The sequence below is a fragment of the Pithys albifrons genome, chromosome Z (genome assembly GCF_047495875.1).
Source record: "Pithys albifrons albifrons isolate INPA30051 chromosome Z, PitAlb_v1, whole genome shotgun sequence".
In the NCBI taxonomy this organism is placed as follows: Eukaryota; Metazoa; Chordata; class Aves; order Passeriformes; family Thamnophilidae; genus Pithys; species Pithys albifrons.
Window position 1 is genome coordinate 79526140 of NC_092497.1, and position 25073 is coordinate 79551212.

Sequence of the window (25073 nt, forward strand, 5' to 3'; positions counted from 1 at the left end):
ACAGTAACTGGAGTAGAAAGGAATATTGTCCTGTACATTGATCTGTTCATACTCTATAAATTTTGTGGGGATTTCTTAGCAGTGGCATAGCTGTAGTGGAGTGAGTAAGAGACATAATGTTTTAGTCCAAAGAACTTTCTACCCATGTACTGTGTAAAGTTCTTGCAGTGATTCCTGTGCAAGTCAGAGAGGTGATACCTCAGAAAAAAGACTTAGGCTGGACTCAATGAGCAATTCTTAACATTCTCAAGAATTTATTGGTTTTCCTTTCAGTATCTTGACATAATTTACTTACACTAGGCCTCTTTAGTTTTGTAGACATACCTGAGACTCATTACCAACCTCAGGAAAACAAAATTGCAAGGTAACAGGGAAGTGCAGAAGAGAAAAGGGGCAGCCATCAAAGTCTGTGTTTTGACTTCATCAATTTGAAGGGATATCATTATTATTGCTACTACTTACTTTAAACAAAGTGTTCACTATTTTTGCATATGAAAAACAGTGAAACTTGTTCAAATTTAAAGTATTCCTTGAATAGTCAGTGGTTCTTTGGGTAATTTGATTGTTTGCCTTTTTTTTTAATTTGACTGGCCTTTTAAGGTAAAACAGGAGGGGAAAAATTAAGACAGCTTTAGTCTGAGAAGTTGGGTTGTTGTTAAGATGGTAATGATATTTTTGTCATCTTGTAACAGATAGTGTTACCTTTCTTATGATTCTGATATGATCTTTACATGTAAATCTTTTGCACATTGTGATTTTCTATCTGAAGGTGGCAGTAATGTGACATGATAGTTTTTTTTCTGGTTTCAGCATGAATTTGCCCTGGAAATGTCTGAACTACCACTTATCTCTTCCCTGTAAGAAGTGGTGTTGATATGTGTTATCCCGAGGTTTTGGAGCAATATTTTTCAGGGTTTAGGTTTAGACCCAGCTTTGGTCTCTATGACTGTTAAACTGTGTGTCTTGGTTTGAGATAAGCAACTGCCAACCCCCCCAAGCACAGAGAGAAAAGCCTCCCTCCTAACACCAGGGAAAGGGAGGAAAAGAGAGGGGAAAGAAAAAAAAACACTTCAAACTGCATTTATACTAAATCTACATATATTTTTTACAGAAAGAAAGAGACAAGTAGAAGAGAGTACAAATATACACTCCCACAAGTCTGCAACAACAAATTCCCCACCTCAACTTCATAACGAACACACAAATTCTACTGTCTTAACTACACATTACTTAAGAAAAGACTTATTCCCCAGGGAGACAAACCCAAGCAGAAAGGAGAGACCCAGAACAACACATTTTACTTTCCTGAGGTACCCTGTGAGCCAGTGGTGGGCCTGGTCCTCTCCATCCCCCCTGGGACAGCATCGTGCGTCCTCCCAAGAGGAGGCTGAGAAGCGACTGCCTTAACCACTCCCACACTGGTTCCTGCTTCCCTGGAGATGATGTCATAGTGTGGTATGGAATACAAAATTATTGGCTAGAAGAGGTCAGCTGTTAGCTCAGCCCAGCTCAAGTCAGCTGACAGCTTTGGCCTAATCCAAACTTCAGAGCCCAAATCTAGGCCCACCTAGGTGAACCCATAACACTGTGACAATAAAAATATTTTTTCTTCTTGTGTAGTTTCCAGAAAAAGGATGGAAACCTTGCCTCTAAGGCAAGCACCAGAAATAATTGTTTAGTTTGGATTTTTTTAGTAGTTTACAAATCTGGTTGAAATGTATGAAAGTTGTTCTAATATAAACCCTGGATATTCCTTGGAAAAACAAAATCATGTGATTTGATGAGTCTTCTCACTTCTCTGCCAAGGCTTGGAAACTAACAGTGGGCTGGAAAGAGTCATTTCCCAGGCAGAGAGTGTTTGATTCATACTAGCTCACTGCCTTTGCTTGCCAAGGAAGTGTTTCACCATCAGCTACCCAGTCTTGTTGGGAGTCTGATCTGTGTCTGTGCTCTGGTAAAATGCAACAGATTTATGGAATATGTTTTGCCATGTATCTAGAGTTCTTTTCCTTAGACTTTCTTTCGATTGATGGGATAATGGGCAGTAAAGAACACTTCTTCACCTTCTTTTAACTGACTTGTGGATTGTTAAATTGTTAATAAGGAACAGCTTTCCTTGCATTTCTCTACCCTATCCATTCAGAACAAAGCAGTTTCTCCTACGTATGGTTTGCTTGATTTCCTTCTCTTTTCTCCTAAAAATTTGGGTTTATAATCCTGAACGTTTTGAATACTTGGAGAGAACAGAGAAAGTAAAAATGGTAACAGTTTGGACCTTGGTGTGAAGATGTGAATTCTCCCTGTTCCTACTTCTGATGGTTTTTTCTCTATTGCAAAGGCTTTTGTTTTAACAGCATTGCCTATATCCTCAGTTTCCTGGTATGTGAAGCAACTAGTTTATGTCTAGTGTATGTTCTCTACTTCTCAAAGCAACTTTTCTTTGTTCCCAGTGATGATGCTCCAATGTGTGTTTTTTGGAATCGGTGACTTATCCTTAATGGTATCACTAATGAGCTAAATGTACTCTAGTCTAAAAACTTCAAATGTGGCAACTTGGACATGCTTTTTTAAAGATAGTATGCATTTTCATAAAATAACAGAAAAGTTCAATAAACACCTTCTTCTTCCCATTGATCTTTGATGTTTTTCTTAAGATTGTTAGATTATTAGTATGAAGAAAGAATGTACAAGTACTTCAGTTTTTTAGTTCCTTGGCTACAGATTTTGCTGAAGGTGACTTCTTCTTAAGAAATTACCTGAACGGTATGTTTGTGTTTCATTTGTTTATCCTGCATTAGAGACTTGATGTGACGGATCAAATACATGTATAACTAGCAAATCTCACAATGCACTAATAAGAAATTAAATCTATTTCTGTGCAGAAGATGTTCCTAATACCAGATGTTTCTGAGACAGTGCATGGGGCTCATTTTTATTGAAGTGAGGTAAGGACCTTCCTTCTGTGCTTATGAGGAGCAAGCAGCATGAGGAACTTTCTGTGTAAAATCTTTGTTTCCACTGATGACTGGGAGTTTTGTTTCCTTTAATGGACCTTGATGCTCTATATAAACAAAGCTTCTGGTCTCAGTAAAATTTGTAAGCCTTGAATAATTTTGTGTACCATGTGGCACATGAGATTCTGACAATCATAAAAATTAAAACTGGCATGGAGAAGCTTGTTTCCCAACAGACACTTGCTTTTCATCTACTAGGTCTACCAGGAAGCTGAAAATCCACTGCTGCTTCACTGGGCTCTCATTGCTTTGTGAAATGAGAGAGTAACTGCTTTTCTATTGACACCACCTAACCATTCAGAAACACCTTGCTTTCCCAGTTTCTCTTGCAACATAAAAGTACTTAATCCACATATTTTTTTGGCTATTGACTAATTTTTTTATTTGTTCTGAAATTTACAAGGTTTACATTAAACTCCTTCTGTACTTTGCTACATTATTTCTTTTTATTTCTAATGTGATAAGGATTTTCTTTCTGTAGTTCCTCTTTGGTATTTATTTGCATAGCATTTAAAGTTCAGTGTGCTTTACAATAGCCAAAGCTTGTTTATTTTCCCAGTAACACTAAATCCAAAAGGAAACAGAGTAGGACAGCTCTGAAGGAAGATAATTTTATAGATGGTGGCAGGATTGCTGTGATCTGTCCTTACAGTCAGATGTGTGGTGTGAGAAATTGTTAAATCAACTTCAGACACCATTTAGTCCTCATCTCCTACCACTCTGCCACCATCATGTAAGTGCAAAGCTTGCAAAGCAGAACTTAGGAAAATAGATACGTGGAAGAAAATTCTGCCACTTCTTGAGCGATTGACTTCTTGCTTGTTGACACCATTGAAAATAAGAATAATAATTACCTCCTTTAACAGTAAGGTTATTTTGAGGAGGGATTTGCTTTGAAGACAAAAAGTGCTGGATGGAGCAAATAAAAGATGCAAAGATCACAAGGAAAACAAATTTTGAGGATTGTTTGTATGCTTCAGTAGAGGCATTTAGGCTGCAACATTCAAGCAGTGCAGATGATGATTAAAAGATTCAGAAAAAAAAAGTTAAAGCAGAGCTTCAAATGTAATCCTTATCCTTCCTGTTGCTTTCTCCAGTGGTCACTGGAGAAGGAGATGGACTTGTAAAAGCATATTCCTTTGAGAGAAATTACTTACCCTTCAGTTTATTTTAACAAAATGGCAGTTGCTATCTCTCCATCAGTCTCCACAAGTTAATAAAATTATTCTAGGATTCAAAGCTACTGTGACAAACATGGTGCTAATCCTTCTCCCCTATATGAGCAGAATAATATTAATGTAATTCTGAAAGGAAACTTGTACTGTATTTCAGAGAAAAGTCATTTGGGCCTCAATGGTCTCGTCAAACCAGGGAACTAAAGTGAATAATCCATGAATATCTGTCCTGAGTAGGAAGTCTTCTATATTGTCTTTTTTCCTTCAGTTTCACAGCTAATCTGCCTTTTTACTTTCAGTGAGCTGGTCCAGCATTAACACACAAAATGTAATTTTATAGTCTTTACACTTGCAAAAACATATTGAAAGTCGTGTCTTAAATAACCAGTAAGGGACCAATCTGTATAAATTAATATAAACTACAAGTGATGAAAGTGATAAGGAATCCTAATGGTTTAATTAAAAATCAGTAGCTCTAGGAGGCTGCAGGAGTAAGAGGCTGTCTGTGCTGTCTGTAGCTGCTGTTGTACAGAGTTGCAACAGCAGCACCTTCCTGTTCTCCCATGCTATTCAGCACTGAAGGCAGGGTACTGTCTTGTACCAGCCTTGGTATTACTGATAGTGACCAAGAGGTGGATTTTCTCTTTCGTGTCTTCATTCTAAACTGTCTCCCTTTCTAGAAGTTAAACAGCAATGAAACGAGTTGCTGTCTGCAGAGCTGAGGTGACAGGGTGACAGCAGCTGGTTATGTGCAAGAGTTTAGATGTGATGCCTTCTGCTCATAAATTATAAATCTCACAGGAAAGAAAAAGGAGATGCCTTTTGAATTGACTTACAGGATTTTTGCACTAGTCTTTTCAAGTTTAAACTTGTTTAAACACCTATCTCATGATTTCCATTACTTGGAGTGGCAGTCCAATAACTACTTTTGAAAGAACATTGAATGTAGGAAGCAGAAATACAAATACCAGATATTACAGTTTAACATTTGACATAATTGTGACAAAAATCAGTAGTTGTCCCATGGGAGAGAAGGGAAAATATTGCATCCTGTCTACTCACTGAGTTGCTGTAGTAATGATCAAATAGGATGAGTCTGATGAATACATACATCAAGGGAGCATTGGGTTGGACTGATAAAGGGAGAGGAATCATCAGAAATGCTTAAATATTTATTCATCATGCCTCTGTGTGTAGTCCCCTATACATGCAGCTTGCTTAACTAATTTTGTGTGTGAGCACCTGGAGATACTTTGTCCTTGTGAAGCATGCAGGAACCTGTGAATGTCTAGATCAGAGCCCCTGTCATTGTTCTGCTTCCTTTGTGCTGTATGTGGTATGCAAGATTAAATTGCATTTAAAAGGCCAGCTCTAACATGTGAATGGCTGCTTTGTACTATGAGAAAGGGTAAACCAACTTTTTTTTTATTTTAACCTGCCTGGAGCTGGCTAGATTTTGTGGAGCATTTGTTCATTATTTTTGGCATTTGCAGGGTGACTGAGAGAGATCTTTTTCCATGCTGAGATGTACCAATCTCCCCAGGTGGTCCATTTGATTGAAGCTGTGCTCAGCTACTGCTCTGTGGGACAGATCTCAAGCCTGCACCACATGAGCTCATACTTGGCACATCTTGCTGGCTGAGGTCGAAGCACGCACTTGTGTGTGGCTTGTGGATAAATGAATCTGACCCTGCTGTTTTGATATCTGTATGCCTTCAGAGTTTCTGGCTCAGGACTGCTGTCTTGCTGCTATAATGTTAGGATACAAAATTCTCTGATGTTCTGGTTGTGTAGGTTGCTCTGGGGTTATGTGCTGATGAGAAGGCAAGCACAGTTTTCTGTTCTTCTGGAGTTTGAGTTCTCACATCAAGTGATGGATTTCTGACATCCTGAGCTCAGGCATGGGCTTATAACAATTCACAACTAATTAAAGGGTTCCACATTTGATGGTAACATATGCTACAGGATACTAAGGAGAGCAGGTTTTGTGTTTCAGAAGGCCAGTGTCATGTGGGTTTCTCTGTTCAGTGTTTTATGTGGACATCCCAGTATGTGGTTCATCAGTAAAACCCGGCACACTGAGGTCCAGGGAAGCATTAGGATATTTACTGATTCAGCACACTTGTTTCTAGCTTGTTCAGTACACTTGTGTCTAGTTTATGGCTAGATACAGGCCTATGCAGAATCTAAGTTCAAAAGCTGCCTGGGGCTGTGTGAAGAGACTTGCAGCTGTGAGGTCTTAGAACACTGCTTTATTGATGCCAGGACACAGACCTCTGGTTTCCCAAGCTGTATGGAGAGGCAGCCACACATAGAACTTGAGCTTATCCTCTTCTGCATCAATATCCAGGCTTCTCTAAAGACCCTGTGTTTCCAGTAGACTGGGGGGATTTTGAAGGACTGGTCTTTGTGAGGATAAAGACCCTGACCTTTTAACCAGCTATTGTGATGTCAGAGTACTGAGATTTTGTATCTATTTTGCTATACTTCTTTAAAAAGCCAGGTTTCTGTTACACTTGGTCCATGAGGTTTTGGGTTGATGGGCTTTAAACTCAAGTCTTGGTGACTTACAACAAGAAACAAAAATAAATCACCTGTGAGCATGCTGCTAGGCTGTCACATTCCTGCTTAACTGTTAGCAGTATTTCAGGTACTGATGTAATCATTTGTTCTGCTTTTCTGATATAACAATTACAGATGTGCTTTAGCATCTGTAACTGACATAGCGCATCAGACACACTGGGTTTATGGATGAGGCCATGCCATACTCTAAGATTTATAGTTTAGCCTCTGCTCACTTCTCATGGGATGTCAGGACATAAGCAGGATGTTGGTGGCTCACTTGGTCACTATTGTTGATAATAGTTCATAATTTCATAGAAGTCAGGCCAGTGCTTGTGTTTAATCGGTGGTTTTGCAGACCATTTTGAGACATGCACTGCATTAACTTGTTAATATAACAGTTACTCAAGTCTTAAACCTTTGGGTTTTTCCCCTGAAACTATGAGTAGTATTACTAGCAGTATCATAACAGGTAATAAATATGATCTGAGTTTTCCTGCTCCAGTTGCAAAAGTATTCTATTTTTTCCACTTGATTCTGGATTTATTCCTGAAAATACAGGTATTCTACTTGCATTCCACAGATGCAGAACTAGCAGAAAGATGACAAAATCCTTGTGCCCTGTCATCCCAGTCCTAGTCTGCTGGACCAAAAAAGAGTTGAAAGATTTGAATGATGGTTTTGAAATAATGAGTCTTTGAATCATAAAGACTCTACAGGTCTGAACCCAAGGTAAGGAAAGACAGAGGGTGAAACACTGAGGCCATATCACCACACTCCTGGAGTAGAGAGAAGAATCTCTTTTCTAATAGGTAGAAAATTGCAGTAGGCAGCTACAGATTCCATAAGGCATTATTAGGCATTTTAAAGCATTACATCTAATGATGCATGTTGAATGCAGTGAATTTGGCAGGGTAAATGTAGCAATTGCATGCATGATTTGACGTAAAACCTGTGTCTGGCCTTTCATGAAAACCTGTGTCTTGCCTTTTTTGTTTAAAAATTCAACTCAGACTGAGCTTCAAAAGTGTGCTAAAAAGTGCAGTGATTTACTACTCATTTAATGTAGGCTGAGACTTTTTAATGATGCATTTGTGGGATTCAAGAACGCTGATCCCTCCTTGAAGTTTCTTCATTATTAGCTGCATTTCTGAATGCTGACTTGTCATAATTTGTTGTGGCTGGAATCTGTAATAATGATCTTAACGTTTTGGCAAGCTGAGTCTCAGGAGCATTTCAGTCCTTTGCCACTGGGATGCAGAGTTTCCTAACACAAGCAGCTTCACATGACGTGGTGCTGGGAATCAGTGTTTATTCTTTACTGTAACGGGAAATGCCATCCTCTAATGTCAAAAGCCTTTGTATGTTAGGAAGGTTCTTTGTGCTAAAGACCTCTACACTAAAAGTTACCTTTATGTGAAATAGGAATCCAGATGTAACCTTTCCTGTAAATGGCTAGGAAATTCTAAACACAGTTCTTTTTATTTGCTTGAGGATCCATTTGAATCTCATGTAATTACAATGTCCTACAAAGTCCATTTCTGAAAAGGGTGTACATTTTCTATGTGGGTGAGGAAGCAAAAGAGACTAGTCAGGTGTATAGCCTCCTTTGCCTTGAGAAATGCCTTTTGCTTCTGGGTAGTCTGGTGCACAGCAGCAAGAGAGATTTTTCTTGCCTGAGAGGTAACAATTTTATAAGACTGCCCCTAACATGTCCTTTTAGCTGAAACATGGTACAATCTTAGTAACAGAAATCCTTTTATACTTATGTTTTAAGAGGGATTTTTCTGCCAAATTAAATACACAGGCAAAGCTGATACGATACTGAAAAGCTGAGTGAAGAAAACTGTTTTTATTTTGTATTATGACATGGCTGATGATTGGTCTTGGGTCTGAAGGCACAAATATTAATCCCTATCCAGGCACCCCCAAATGAAAGAAAGTGACCACAGAAACGGAGACCATGTGTCAGACTGGAAATGGCTTGAGTAGACATTTTGTAGACAAAGGGAAATCTGCCAATATATAGACAATTAGAGTTCTCTTCCTGAAAACTTCAGTGGAGTGCATCTATCAGGGATGTGGCAGACTTCAAATGGGTGAAAAAGTCTCCAGCTTTTAAATGTCTAGCTACCAGAATCGAGGACTAGACTCTGAAATTTTCTATCCAACATGCCAACTAGACCTGTTTTCCCTTGGAAAGCAAAGGGTGTCTGAGGAGGACAGTAAGAACTCTCTGATTATGAGAAGTCATAACCCATAACTGTTGCAGCCCCTGACTCAGGTAAGTCCAAAGGACCACCTCACAAGTTTCATTTTCACCTTAAAAGGACATGTTTCCAGCCTCAACCAATTGGAGTCAGACCATTCTACCTGGGGCGGGGTCACTTGAGGTCACATATACCTGTGTTTTTGAATAAACTTGGGATTTGCTTGAACATCATATTGGTGTGTACAGTCTCCACTAGGCATGGTCGGCAACACATAACCATAAGACCAATATGGCTATTGCCTACACTAGTCTCTCTTAAGTAAACATCCATAAAAAACAATTTCTGTGGGAATTAGGTGAACTCTGGTTCCATTGCTGCATTTCTTTGCAGCTAAATGTTAGAGAATTGCAACAATAGAAACCTCAAGAAAAAAGCTTAAGAGCTTTTCTAGTTTCTCAGTATTGTAAATTATAATGAGGCACAAAGAACAAAACCCAATAGTTTCCCTAGACTAGCATAGCTAAGTAAAGAAAAAAAATGTTGGAGGGCTGGGAAGAACACATACTGTAAATTCCTCTGCACTCTGATTTATTACAAGGCCATCCACTGGACAGCTTCCTAATTGAGGCCATACTGCTCTGAACAGTGTAGCAGCAGGTAATAAAGGACTTCTTGTGTCCTGAAAGGTACTGCTGAGATAGCCTGACTTGCAAATACTCCTACACCTTATGCAAAAAGTGACCTGTGACCTTTCCGGCATGAGGAAGCTTCAGTGACAGTAGCAGTGTTATCCGTGTAATCCAAGGTGAATCCAGGATCTCAAGCTACACTCATCAGGTTTCTACACTATATTCAACTTGGTTGTGTGTCATGGGTTCACCCAGGTGGGCCTAGATTTGGGCTCTGAAGTCTGGACTAGGCCGAAGCTGTCAGCTGACTTGAGCTGGGCTGAGCTAACAGCTGACCTCTTCTAGCCAGTAACTTTGTATTCCATCCCACATTATGACATCATCTCCAGGGAAGTAGGAACCAGTGTGGGAGTGGTTAAGGCAGTCGCTTCTCAGCCTCCTCTTGGGAGGACTCACGATGCTGTCCCAGGGGGGATGGAGAGGTCCAGGCCCACCACTGGCTCACAGGGTACCTCAGGAAAGTAAAATGTGTTGTTCTGGGTCTCTCCTTTCTGCTTGGGTTTGTCTCCCTGGGGAATAAGCTTCTTCTTAAGTAATGTGTAGTTAGGACAGTAGAATTTGTGTGTTCGTTAAGAAGTTGAGGTGGGGAACTTGTTGTTGCAGACTTGTGGGAGTGTATATTTGTACTCTCTTCTAATTGTCTCTTTCTTTCTGTGAAAAATATATGTAGATTTAGTATAAATGCAGTTTGAAGTGTTTTTTTCCTTTCCCCTCTCTTTTCCTCCCTTTCCCTGGTGTTAGGAGGGAGGCTTTTCTCTCTGTGCTTGGGGGGGTTGGCAGTTGCTTATCTCAAACCAGGACATTGTGGGCTTCATCTTCCCCAAAGATTGCTGAAATTGGTGGCAAAACCCAGCGAGATCTTTCCAGTTTTCAGTGGGTTTTGGCTGAGGTCCAGAATGAGTCATCTGTTATTTATTGTGTCAGGTTGGAAATGAGTATGTAACAACAAGGAGATGGCACAAACAAAAAGAAGGAGAGAAAAATACAGCGATGAAAACATAGTGTATCTTTTGTGGAGGCACTGAAATCAGGAGGGAGTTCTGGATGTGGGCGTATGGTAAAATTTTGGAAATGTTCGGTGATTTCAATGTTCAGTCTCAAGCTTTCCTATAGTTAAGCTGAGCAGTTGTTAGGAAGGAAGGAAAGTTAAACTTACTCTGATGCTATGAGTAAATAAAGATCAGAAACCAAAAGTGAAGCAGAAACATAATCAAGACTGATTGTACTCTTCTACATTTTGTAACTCTCAGTGATGTTCTCTTTCTAAACTACCTAAACATGAAGTATCTCACCTAAAGCAGCTATTGGTGCCCTGAGCCCACATGCAAGGAAATCAAGGCACAGAAAGATAAAGAGAAAAAAATGTAATATTTATTTGTTGCACGACTGGACACATTATTCTTATTTCGTCTTTTTTTTTTTCCTCCTTGACTTCTACAGCATGCATTTTTTTGCAGTCAGTTGGAAACCATATTGAAAAGACTTACCTCCATTTTCAAACAGATAGTATTATTTTCCTAATCATTCTGTCACTGCAGTTTAGATACTGAATAATATAAATTAAAAGAACCTAAACTGTGGGTAATTTCAGAGATCTCAGTGTCTGGCTTTCCAAGTCCTGTGGTCCACAGGTATGCATGCAGAGCTGGTGCAGGAGGAAATCCACAATAAGAAAAACATTTCTCTAAAGATGCACTAGAATAGAAAACCAGATTTCCATTTGTTCACACTGGAAAGCTCTTTTAAAAGGAGATAAAAGATAGGAAAGTCAGTGTTACAGAGATCAGAGAGAACCATTACACCAAGTATGCTGCTAATTTAATGCATTTAGTACCGTGGTTGTGAAACATTGATCCAAATGCCATATCAGGGAATTAGAAATGATGTAATGTTCTTACCTGCGCTCCTTTTTTTATTTCTTCTGCCTATATTTCCTAAGCAAGCTGCACATGCAGAGTTGGTTAGGTCCTGCTTGCAACGTTGCACCTTAAGTTCTATATATGTGACCAGGATCTGTACCATTTGGTTGTTAATGTGAAATAAACAACAAAAAACACATTTCTGTTAAGATATAAAATGCTTCATAGAAAGTGTGATTGGGTTTTGTGGGCTCTGGTGGGGATTTTTTTGTTTGATTGTTTTGATTGGTTCGTTTGAGTTTGGTTTAGGAGGGTAGTTTCTTTGGTTTTCATGGGGTTTCAGAGTATTTTTGGTAGAAATAAATCTTAGTTTAAGGAAAAATATGCTGTGTGATCTTCAGATACAGTAAAAATACAGCTGTATCAGTTTAGACTAGTTAAGCATGCAGTTAATGAATTTGGATTTGGTGATGCAGGAAAGCATGCAGAAATTATGCTTGCTAATATAGAATAAAGTAGTAAAGAAAAAAGAACCCCACCCAGTGAAGAACAAAATGTGCCTTGCTCTCACTAAGCCCTGTGTAGGTGCTAATTCATTTAGCTGTTTTACCTGCTATAAGTTGAGTTTCCAGTCTGCTGTGCTGTGTCCTCTGCCTCTTGTCCTTTCTGCTCCAGCCTCTAAGCAGGTAGCAAAGTGAGTTCACTGACTAGCATAAAATGACTCACTTTGCACAACCCTCCCTCATCCTCAAAGGCTGTTAAAAGAAGTCTGTTGTGTCTTGCTAATCTCTTGAGGTAAAGTGCTACTGCTCAAGACTGTTTCCCCAATATGCACTACTTTGTAGAAGAGACTTGAGGACCTTGACTGATTTTCTGTGTGCTCTGATAACTATCAGCAATTCCTGTGTTGGGGTATTTTTTTGCTTAATTTGTTTGTTTTACTCCACTGAGTCAGTGCTTTCTGGTATCTTCTGTTATCTTTTTCAGTCCTGATATTACCCTCATTCTTTTTTTTCTTCTCTATTTCCTTGTTATTTCTGAAACTGGTTTTTTGTGTTTCTGAGGAGCTACATTTCTCCAAAATGCTTTTGAATGCAGTCAAAACTTGTGCTTTTTAGTCTAAGAGAACTTTTTATATTTCTCCCAAATCTTAAATCTTTGTTTAATCTCTTCCTGTTGTTAAAATAACTTCTCAAATTGCCCTCCTTTGTGCAAATTTCCACTGAAAATATGAATGCCATCTTAGCCACAGTGCAAGGGGAAGCCGTATGAGGAGCAGCTGAGGGCACTTGTGGTGACCAGTGACAGGACCTGAGGGAATGGCCTGACGTTGTGTCAGGGAAGGTTTATGTTTGATATTGGAAAAATCTTGGGCACTGAAACAGGCTCTCCAGAGAAGTGGTCACAGCACTAAGCCTGATAGAGCTCAAGAAGAGTTTGGATGATACTCTTGAGCACATGGTATGACTCTTGGGGATGGTCCTGTGTGGGGCTATAATGCCTGGACTTGATGATCCTTGTGGGTCCCTTCCAACTCAGCATGCTCTGTGATTCTGTGATATTCAAATGTTGCTGTAGCACTTCAAAAGGATTTTCTCTTTCTACAAATACCAAGTTTTGTGTCATTTGGGCATTCATTTTGCTACCTTGAGTTTTCAGTAGATCTTTGTAACCCTCTGAATAGAAAGGGCAAGTTTCTGAAATGCTCTATATCTGAAGGAACTTCATGCTTCATCCTGATTTATTCCCCTTTTTGGTAAATTTCAAAAGGCAGCATATTATCCTACCTGACAAGTGGGATTCCCAAGTGGTCTCCACAGGTCAGCATTTAGATGTACCCCTCTTAGTGATACATTTTATAACACATTGGATTAAACAACTTTGTTCAAGTTCTTTATTTTCCTTATATTAATTGTCTCTTCATTAAAACAAAATGGAGCAACAATGACAATAACCTGTGCTGAAGGTAGGCTTTTTGCTTCTCTTTGCTTCTGGCATGCTTAGGACTTTTAAACAGAGTTGTAATGGCTTGTGTCTTCAAAGACTGTCATAAATCTTTGTCACAGAGAGGGAGAGATGTAAGAAATATTGGAAATTGGTTTTTGGCTCTCTCCTTTGCAGAATTGTTATAATTTTCTGAAAAGCTATCCCTAGATAATTCATTTGTAAACATGAGAGTTTTATTGTTTTCAGTATATTAGTTTATTCTTCAATGAGACAGAGGAAAGCCATCTGGAGTATTTGTTTGTTGGCTGACAGTGCTGGCTGCAGCAGTACAGTTCTGTACAGACAAGTTCTTCTGCAAAGAAAGTCCCAATGGTTTGATCTTCATTTTTGTGTTGCTCCAGTTTTGGCTGCCGTCCTGATTGCCCGCAAGAAAGATGGCCACAACATCACTACACTTTTTAAGACCATCTCATTTTGTTTATAGAGCTCTTCAATCAGAAGGTCACTGTAGGTGTCTGCTCCAGCTGTTGCTCTGTTCTTTCCCACTCATTGCATTTACTCTCATAATGTCCTTTTATTTATAGTTTCACCAATCACCCAGCCTGGGACCATGACGGGGTCATTTGCCACTAGAGTTGCTTTTATAGACTGAAGGTTCAAAGGATGTTTTGTCCCTTTCATACACAGAACCACAGCTTGGAAAGAGGGCAAGAAAAAGGGCACTCCTTGGTCCTTTCTTCTGTCATAGAGACAGATGTCCTCTAAAATGGCACAGAAGAGTCAACACACATTTCAGATGTGGAGTCAAGAGTGCCTGCGTTTTCATCAAACTGCATTACTTGAGTAGTGTAAGGGGGCAGAGAGTTGCAGTTTATTGAGGGGCAAAGATGAACAATTAGGAGAGAAGAGCTTTATCTCATCCTCCAACAAAGGCTCCGTTCTGTTGCAAAGTGGCCTCCTGAACCCAAAGCTAGCTTTCTGCCAGCCTTGGTCTCCTGCAGGAGCTGATGCAAGGTCTCCTCCTAATGAAAGCTCACCAAGGGGTGAGATCAGCATCTCTGATTCCTATTCAAGGCAATGCACTCTGTCTACGGTGTGATAAAATCAGGCTTCAAACAAGGGGAGACAGTTTCCTGAAAGCATCCTTTCTGCCATCTGTGTGTACCTGAATTCCTGCCACTTGCAGAGGGCCTGCAATCCAATATTCTATTGACATTTCCAAGCTTCACCTGTCACTTTTTCAGCAAACTTCATCTGGATTTCAGGTTGCCCATAAAACTTGAAAGCAGGTTTAGTAGCAAGAATTTACAATGTGAACATGTAGTTAGAAGAGACTTACTGGGCCCCTTTGAAGGAGAGCCTTGCCTTTAAAAGTGAGTAAGTGAGAGCATCTATTTCTTTTCCTCATGAAACTTCACTGGAAATATGAAGAGCAGTAAATCAACTGCTGAGAAAAATGGTAATGTACAGCTGGGCTCCACTCCTGCATAGCAATGACACTGGAAAAATCACACACATTTCCCTTTTCCTTCTGTGAAAATTGACCTTTTAACATATAAGCTATACCCTCCCTAAAATGCCTTTTAGTGCTGCAAAGTCCTGGGTAAGGCTCAGTCCACAGGAGTACAAATGTCAAAACAAGGCAAGGAATTGTTTGAAAATAGTGCAGAAATTACTGCATCACATTCAGACTTATTTCCCCTCCTCCTGTGTAAAAAGATAAGTTCCACTTGGTTAAAATGCTCATCTTATCCATCAAAACACTTTAAACCACTCTGCAAAACTGTGCTGATGGAGAGGATATGATACCCACATTCATTTGTCTAACCTATGCTGACAATATTCATCTATAAATATTATGATAACCAGAAGAATAAGTCCTGTGTGGTTTATTTCTGCATTTGTTTTGTTTTATCTTACTGAAGGAGCAAATATTGTTTAAATTTTATAAGAAAAATTCCACTGATTTGGGGGCATAAATTCGTCCTATATTTGCCAGGCTATTTCTCTGAAAACAATTGGATAAACTGAGGGTTAGTTATGTTTGTGCTGTATTATTTCTTAAAGGAACAAAGTTGAAACAATTGCTTACTGTACAGTGGACATTATTAAATAAGACATCATCTTGTTTCTCACCATTGATTGTAACGATTACTTAATTACAGCTCTCCATCTTTCTGCATCAATGCTAAAAGGGGTGCTTTGGCTGTTTGTTTTGTTTTGTTTTGAATTTTGGTTTGGTTTGGTTTTGATTTTGGTTTTTTTCATTTGCTTTTAATTATAGGGCAGACCCCAGGTCAAAAGGTGAAGGTTATGCAAGCTGATTTCACTAAGAATTCAGTGTACAAGAACACTGAAAAAGTCTGAAAGGCTTGGGTATTGGTGTTCTGGGTGAGTCATTAAGGTCTCATATTGGGAGAATATTTTATGGTTGTAGCGTATTAAACAGACCTTTGTATAAATGATGTCATAACAAATTAGCCAATGCTTAAAACCAAGCATACAGCTGCCTAATGCATTTGAACATTACTTATCATGAATGAGTTCTAAAAGTGAATTAGAATTCTCCAGTCTTCTTACTTCTATGTACAGTGGGTTCTTGACTGTGACACCTCTTCTGCTGTTTTGTAAGCAGCACCCAACTTGTGGGGTGACTTCTTTCCCATTTAGGTTTAAGCAATTAATTTTCAATATTGGTTATTTTACAGCAGTGTGCAATTCTTACATTCAGTCTGAAATGAGCCTGCAGCTAACATAATCTGGCTTTTTTCCTATTTTTTTAAAGACAACATCCTTTTAATAGTGAAACAAAAGAAACAACAACAAAACACAAACAAACAAACCCCCAAACTGTAGCAATACTCTGGTTTTGTGCTCACTAGAGTTCAGCACTGATCAGCATTGGTGACGTCAGTGAGAAGAAGACCTGATGCTGTGCGGTGTTTCCCTTCCCATACAGCTCAAAATCTTTTGGATCTTGAGGAGAAGCCATTTGTTTAACCAGAGGAACTATGCAATTTGTCTAGATTTGGTTCTTACCACTATATATTCCTTGACTAGTTAACAACTTTGAAATGCCTCACAATCCTCTTCCATGCCATTTCCTTAATGGACCAGACATAGATGAGGCAGGATTATTCTGTGCATTTCTACTTCTCATATAACAATGAGGAATTCCATTGAACAAAGGAAAGATTCTGCCCCTGCTACAATCAGCATGTATTAACTGTTCAGTTGAGCTTGAAAAGAACTCGGCCTGAAGAAGAATTTTTTATTTGGTTTTAACACTCAGAAGAGCTTTCAAGAGAAAAAAAAAAGGTAGATTTGAGTATCCAGTGATAGAGGGGAGAGTATAGCTAGTCTGATTGTAGCAGGGATTAGCAGACCCCCAGCTCACTGCTTGCTTTTAGTGTAATGGGGTCCAGCCTATTCACAGCCACAGCTGAAAATATGAGATTCTTGTTCATATTATTAAAACTTACTTTCTTTGGAACAGCTTGCCTAAGTATGTGGAAAAATACAAAGAAACAACCAAACCAAACCAGAAAAAAAAGTAGAAAAAAGACAACTCATTTAAACACAGTTTACTTTGTGGGGCAAATTAATTTACACATGCAAAATAGTTTGACAGGATTAAGGATGTCATCAGGATCTTCATTGCCACATTGTTATTTACATCTGTAACATTAGTAATGAAAACCCCCAGAACTGCTAAATGTATTTATTTCTTGCTAGCACCTGTCTCAGGATGCATTCAGTTTATATGTCATCATCTCTTACAAATCATAGAACCCATGCAGGCTACTTCTCTCAGACCTGGCAGCCATATGATGTCATCTCTGCTGCTCCTGTGGCTTGTGTTTGCTTGCCAGTCTCAGGAGGACATCTTTGTGTGACAGAGCTTTTGCTGCATGGCCTGTGTCCTTGAAAGCCACTCAGTCTCTGCCTGGCACCTGTCACTTATTGCCTGTCCACATCCTGCTTGGTTTGCTGATGCCATTGCTGCCTGGACACCAGGCTTTTTGGTTTTGCCACATGCAATGACATGGTTGGGAAAACAGAGTGCACAGAATCAAAGAAAGGAAAAGCAGATAGGAGCACTGTTTAACATGCATCAGGACTTACCTGCCCTTAAGTAAAGCATCTAGGCAGAGTCAGCAACAATTTGAGGCAAGCTAAGCAACTCTAAAAACACCTGCCTTGCTAGAAAACTTTCCATTTGGCATTGTTAACTTTGTTATCTAGGAGAGCTAAAAGCTCTGAGTTAAGGATGAATTTACTGTTTTGTTGCTTCTTGCAGGACCTTGTTTACTGCAACATTATTTCTGTTACAAAGGTACATGTCCTAGTTCAGCAGGAGGGACCAGCTAACCCTGTGTGGGGGTGATCAAAGCTGTGTATTCTACCCCCTCTATTCATTCCCCAAGGTCAATGGGCCATTAGCAGCAGCTGCCCAGGGAGCCATTATCACCTTCACACCCAGCCTGAGGGGGGCGGAGCTGCCAATGGGCCATCAACAGTTCAACACCCCCTGGCTCCCAGAGTTAATCACCCATTGTGTGAGTCCCCGCCCAGGGGGAGGGATTGAGTGCTCCCTGAGGGTACATAAGTGGTGGGTAAGAAGACCTTGGGAACTTCTCGTGGGATCCAGAGGAGCAGCAGGACCTTGACAGGAGGAGATCCCTGCTCTCGCCCAGACCACAGCCCTCGCCTGCACCAACAGGTTTTTCTTTTCCTTTTGCTCTGGACTTGGGGGAACCACAGGGGTCTCAGCACAAGGGCAAACAAACCCCCTTGGGTTTGTGCCCCAGGACACTGGGTTATACTGCTGGGATTTTGTGAGTTGAAAGCAATTTCCCTTGTGTGTCAGTGTTGTTATTGTAATATTATTATTAAATTTTAGCTCTGACTTATAATCTCTCTCGTGGTGAGTTCATTTCCCCTGCTGGTTCACCTTCAAACCAGCACAGTACATGACACACTCCCATCTGTAGTAGGTCTGTAATGTATTTCATTGGAAAAAAATTAGTCCCACACAAGAGTGACCAACTAGCTTTTCTGTGTATTTTCATTTAATTCATTAGCAGATAATGGTTTTCAGCGGAATGTCACTGGTATTTTAAGGATTGCATTTGTTTCTATTGCCTATGAAAACTTTTGATCAGGGATGACTAGAAACTTCTAACATAGTTGCTTGGTTGAGACACATTGCTGCACTGCAGCTGAAACAGCTGAAACATTTTACAAAAATTTGTTTGGATATGCAGGCAGATTTGTTTCAGACAGATCTGCAGTTTGACTTCAAGCACAGTACTTGCAATTGTTGTCACAATTCTGTTCTGCAAAAATGTTTTTGTATTAATACAGGACAGAAACTACAGGAACTGCTTCCCAATTCAGTGTTGTTACCTCTTGGTGCTAATTTTGATTGGCTACTTCCTTCACAAGAACATTTAGTATTTCATGCTTTCCAACTGTTGTAGTTTGGGGTTATTATGTAAATTCTCTCCCCTGCCACTTAACTGCCCAGGCCAGCGGTTAACAAAAGAAGCAGTTAACTGTTGATCGCTGGGGTGGGGGCAGGTTTGTCTCTTTTGGTTTTTTTTTTTTGGATATTCTCCCCAGTCTTGGCTCGGCGGAACGGGGGAGTGGGGGCTCCAAGGAGGCAGCTGCCCTGCTGGTTACTGCTGGGGTTTTCCTGGCTGTCTTGCCGCTCCCTACCCCGGACTACTTTTCGTGCCGCGCTGCTGCTGCTGCCTGCCTTGGATTTGCTGCTGGTTGCTCGTACCTTTCTGCTTCTTGGACGGGGAACACAGGGGGAAGAGACTGAGTCCATCTGAAAGCCCACTGCTCGTCTGTCTCGCTGGAGAGGGACTGAAACTCACTCTGCAGCCAGCCGGGCTGTGATATGAACACTTGAGTATAACCTTTCCTCCCGGAGAAAAAACCTGCTGGGTTTTGTTGTTGTTGTTTTTTTGGTTTTTTTTCCTCTCTTGTGGTGTTGGGGAAGTGGGTTGCACTAGTCTGTTTACATATATATATATATATAACAGTTATCCTTCTTGTATTAAAATTCCTTTTCTTAAATTTGATAAAGAGTGGTGTGATTATCGTGGAGGAGGCCCCTCCCCTGCTTGTGGGTAAAACATTTTGGTTTTTTCCCCTCAAACCGAGACACCAACTAATTAAGATTTATATTGCTCTGCTGTTTGCAAGCAGCACGTCAACATAAACACAAGCAGAAGAAAAGCTTTATACTTCATTTCAGCCTAGGTTTTCATGCCTTTCCTGTTTTTCTAACCATGATATGAAAATTAACAACAGGTGTTTGTCTTTTTTAGCAAGCAAAATTTACATCCCAAATCTGTACTGCTGTTTAATGACTTCAGATAGGAAACAATGTGATGTCAATCATTTGAAGCAAATTGGGTAAGTAGTTTGGTTAACTTTCTGGTCCTAGGATTTTCAGTCTTTCATGAACATTCACCTTCATCCAAATTACAAAAAAGGAAGTATTCTCTGAACCAGGATTCCTCATGGTTTTGTCTAAATAATCTTTAAATCTTGTTGGGTTTTCCTTTCCCCTCTCTGTCTGGATTCCTGCTAGGATCCTGTTCCCCACTTCTCGCTGTGTGATGCCTGAGCTCCAGGTATCCTGAGCTCCAGGTATCCTGAGCTCCAGGTATCCTGAGCTCCAGGTATCCTGAGCTCCAGGTATCCTGAGCTCCAGGTATCCTGGCTCCCACAGACATCAGTGGGATCTTCAGCATTGCAAAACAAGGGCCTTCTCCCATGTTTTCCACTTTAGTTGGAAATTCCCCTTCACCCATGCTCATGTGACCAACATGCAGTGTCATACTTTGTGAAGCCCACTGCTCTCCTACTATCATTACTGAAACAAAAGCAAAAAGAAAAATGATTGTCCAATTAAACTGCATCATTAATTTGCACTACTTTTCATTACTGCCCTTTACAAGTTAGAGCACACTCTTATTCTAAGATGATTCAAGCATGATTTCCCCTAGGGACTTAGGTTTACTGTCAGTATTTCTTTTCAAATGGAAAAACAGAAGCAGCTTTCTCACCTAAAAAAATGGATTTAATTTCACTGTAAAAATCAGATGCATGATTAAGTCTATTGTTAAAATCAGAATGGATGGTTAAACAATACGCATCAGAAAAGATCCCTAAAACTCTTTTTGGTAGCAGAAAAAATGCTTTCTTTTCATGATTTTCTACTATTTCTGATTCAGGTAGAGCCAGAAGGGAAAGTGTAAAACAAACATGGAATTGACTTTCTCCTTATAGTTATGATTCCATACTGAGAAGTGATAAAATTCAGAAACTCTTGAAAACCTTTGAATAAACATAAGACTTCCACTGCTTAGAAGACTAACCTTTGGAATTTTTTGACAATTCAGATGATTTGCAGGCCATTAGCATTTCTAAATGTTTTCCAAAATTTTGAATGTGCCATCTTTTACCTATTTGAGGTGTACTTTTATGTCTGGTGTTTGATCAAGTGAAAAGTCTTAGGCTTAAAACTAAGTTGAAAAATGCTATCAGAAAGAGGGAGAATGGATGTAATTCTTAAAATATTTGTCTTACAGGTGACGAAAAGAATTTTGAAACAGATGGAACCAAGGTAAAAATTATTTTGTATACAACTTTGAATAGCTTTAACTCCTGCCTTCAGTATATTCATTGGTCCTATTCTTTTTAATTATTAACTTCTGGACTTTACAGTCTATCAGTCAGTCAGATTTCTTCTATTGCTGTTAGTGCTGTATGAGTGAATGACAGATTGATAGATAGATTGATAGATAGAATGATAGATAGATAGAATGATAAATTGTCAGTCAACATTTGCTCCTATTTAGTATATGCATACTTTCATGATATGGAAAAAAACTTAGAATGATAAACCTAAAAGACTGAAGCTAAAACTCCCTACAAATTAAGAAATACTTGACTTAAAAAATCTTATTTGTGGGTTATGCTACTAGGTAAACATTGAAGGCATGAGTTTTATTTTTCTACCCTTTTTATTGCAAGAGAAACAGTAATGCAAGTGTCTGACTGGCAGGATAAGTGTCATCCAGAGAAGAGAGCCACATGAAACAATAGCTAGAGTAACTGGGACTTGGGTATGTACATATCAATTTTTTCACAAATGGGTCAAAGCTTTCAGTGCAGTCTGCAGTAATATTTGTTACATGTTTAGCTCAGGACAATGCCAGGTTCCATCTTTTCTGGTGCAGAAGAAGAATCAAGTCTTGCCATTGCTCATGTGCATCAGCAGAAACCATAGCTTGAAAACTTCATTTCTGTGTTTCCCACCACTGCACTGTGCCTTAGATTTTATGATGCTTGGTCATTTTTGTTAAGGACGTGTTCACACTTATTTGTGAGCACAGATGAAAGCACTTAGTTTCCTATGCTAATTGTTTGTTATATTCTAGACTGTATCCTGTCCTGTATCAAAAATAGCGTGACCAGCAGGACCAGGGAAGTGATCCTTCCCCTGGACTTGAGTACCTTGAGTACTGTGTTCAGTTCTGGGCCCCTCAGTTCAGAAAGGATATTGAGGGGCTGGAGCGGGTCCAGAGAAGAGCAACAAGGCTGGTGAAGGGACTGGAGCACAAGTGCTGTGGGGAGAGGCTGAGGGAGCTGGGGTTGTTTAGCCTGGAGAAGAGGAGGCTCAGAGGTGACCTCATCACTGTCTAGAACTACCTGAAGGGAAGTTCCAACCAGGTGGGGGCTGGTCTCTTCTCCCAGGCACTCAGCAATAGGACAAGGGGGCACGATGGGCTTAAGCTCTGCCAGGGGAAATTTAAGTTGGATATCAGAAAAAAATTCTTTCCAGAGAGAGTCATCAGGCATTGGAATGGGCTGCCCGGAGAGGTGGTGGATTCCCCATCCCTGGAGATTTTTAAACACAGATTGGACGTGGCGCTGGGTGCCATGATCTGGTAAATGGACTGGAGTTGGACCAAGGGTTGGACTCGATGATCTTGGAGGTCTTTTCCAACCCAATCGATTCTATGATTCTATTCTATTCTATGATTCTATGACTTTTATAAGCACTTCTTCCAAAGCACTACAAGCAGAGTATAAGGCAAAGGGATTTATCCTATAGCTGATGCTATATCTTGCCATATTAACCTTCCTTTTAGCACATTTTTCAAGAATATTTGAGATTCTTAAATCTGTATCATGTAGCTGTCCTCAGTATACTGCTGGGTGGTCCTGTCAAAGCTCTGTCTCCTACCCATATGCACCTTTTTTCCTGGTTCCACCATGGTAGTATCACTTGTTCCACATGGTGCTGTTAAAATTTGTCAGGTGCTGCGGGATTCTGCAGAGTGAGTGGACTTATGGAAGTGTGAGATGGCATTACACTCTTAACTATGATTTCATATTTTAGGTGGTGAGTCCTTGCAGTGTTTCTGCTACAATGACAATGTACCAAAATCCTGGTCTTATTACAAAGACAGCACAAGAGTTTACTAATGAATCACTGGAGTTTGTCACCATTAGAGATGAGATTTTTGGGTATTTGGCCCGTGAAATTCTGGTAATTGAATTTGATTGTGTGTAAATGGGCTCCAAAGACTTGAAACAAGTCTCTTTGTGCTCAGTGGGTTCTGTTGACTGGTTGCAGAGACCTTGGACATTAAATGAGAAACAGAGAATGTGTTGTGAAGGCTAATAGGGCACCAGTAAAACATAAAGGGAGGAATACTCAAGTAAAGTGTAGTGGTAACAGCACAATATGGTTTTCTCCACTTACATGTCTTGACCTGAGCTCAGTTTGATACCTGGTTAACCTTTAACTTGTCTCTAGCTGCCTGTTCCCACGACCGTGTTAAGGAGTTTTCTGAGACTTCTGCTTCATCACAAGACTTGGCCAACAGATTCAAAAGTTTTTAGTGGGGAAAAGGAAGGACATAAAACTAGACTGTGCTATCAGAGAAAGATAATTTCCCTAGAATACGATGCTAACAAAATGGAATAAGTATTCATACATGGCATGTGTTAATAATGAGCATTAAATTAAAGTATAGGGAAGGGAACAGATTTACTGAAAACTGAGAGGAATTAACATTTCACTCTAAGAGAAAAGTACATACTGAAGGTCTACAGTAACTTTTTTTTTCTTTTTCTGCTTTCTGTGACCTTTCAGAACACTCAACTGATTTCTTTCAAGAGTTTTCTATAACCATTTGCCTTTGTATTGTTTTTGATTGGTTATTCTGAAGGTCTGTGTCCTGCAGTTTGCCCCTTTTGGGTATTACACAGTGACAGACCTCAAGAAGAAGTCCTGCATGTGTTTACCAGCTATCTGAAGAAGAGGTGGAGGAACCTCTAACAGAGTAATTCTTTTCAGAAGATATGCAATAGGAAATCACAGCAAAATGCATCTTTACCTATTCTCTGTATGTGTGAATCAAATTAATTTGAGCCATAACTCCATCTAAGTTACCTACCAAGTGATGTGATTTGATCCAATGAACCAATCAGTAAATTAATTCGGGTCCCTTTCCAAAGAGCATAAAATTTGCTAGAGCTCTTTCAGTGGCTTCTGTGGGCCTTAAACAGGCTCTAAAGGAATTTATATACTATTTTAACATAAGTTTAGAGGCCACAAATATTTATGCTTATTTGATGTTCATGCATAAAATGATAATTTGCTTTATTTTCAACTTGTTTGCAGTGTGTTGTCATGCTTTCAATGAGTGTTTTGTGTCCTTGGTTTCTTTGGAAAAATTGAGGAAATTTGCAAGAAGGAAAAAAGAAAGCTGTCAGAATGCTAATTACAACTAAAATGCCTATACTTGGGAGTGGTGACTCTTTGTGGAAGGATTCAGCACTACTCCTGTTTACAGAGTGGGAAGAGGAGGTGCAGAGAGTGCCACAAGCCACCAAGAGGAAGGAGGATCACCTCAAAACAAACAGTATTCACCTCTCCTCAGCCCTGTCCTCTAAGGAGCCTGAGCCTGTTAAGAAGCCCCATGGCTCAGAAAGTTGAGTATCTTCAAACTGAGTAACAAAAGTAATGGCTATTCACCTAAAGTCAAACTCTATTCTGCTTATGTGCTTATATGCTGACTCCAGCAGGGAGCCTGATGAGAAACTGCCATCCATGCCTTCAGTGGAGGGTTATGCCTCCTTTACCCAGGGTCACTGAATCATGGAATTACAGAATGGTTTGGATTGGAAGGAACATTCAAAGAACACTTAATGCCAACACCCCTATGACCAGAGGCACCATCAACTAGATAGGTCGCTCAAGACCCCATCTAACCTGGCCTTAAACATTTTCAGGATTGGGACATCCACTGCTTCTCTGGGCAACCCATTCCAGTGTTTTGCTACTCTTACAGTGCATAAACTATTCTTTACATATAATCTAAATCTACCCTCTTTCAATTTAAAACCCATACTCCTTTTTCTGTCACTAAGACCTGATAAAAAGTCTCTCTCTTTCTTATAAGGTTCCTTGGTTCCTTTATATTTTGGAAGGACACAATGAGGTCTTGAACCCTTCTTTTCTCCAGTTTGAACAAGCCCAACTTTCTTAGCCTGTTTTCATAGGACAGATGTTCCAGCC

The 25073-nt window shown here is 39.8% G+C and overlaps 1 protein-coding gene across 1 annotated transcript; it reads left to right on the top strand.

The window, feature by feature from the left end:
- Positions 1 to 1753: 1753 nt before the first annotated feature.
- Positions 1754 to 23831, top strand: HSD17B3 (hydroxysteroid 17-beta dehydrogenase 3; the record flags this gene model as incomplete). The annotated part of the gene is given in 11 exon segments (XM_071581580.1): positions 1754 to 2044; positions 15047 to 15062; positions 15744 to 15818; positions 15821 to 15850; positions 16520 to 16587; positions 17760 to 17795; positions 21070 to 21104; positions 21950 to 21993; positions 22480 to 22595; positions 22887 to 23052; positions 23737 to 23831. Coding segments are annotated over 11 exon segments (972 nt in total), but the record flags the coding sequence as incomplete, so codon positions are not given.
- Between the last annotated feature and the right edge of the window lie 1242 nt (positions 23832 to 25073).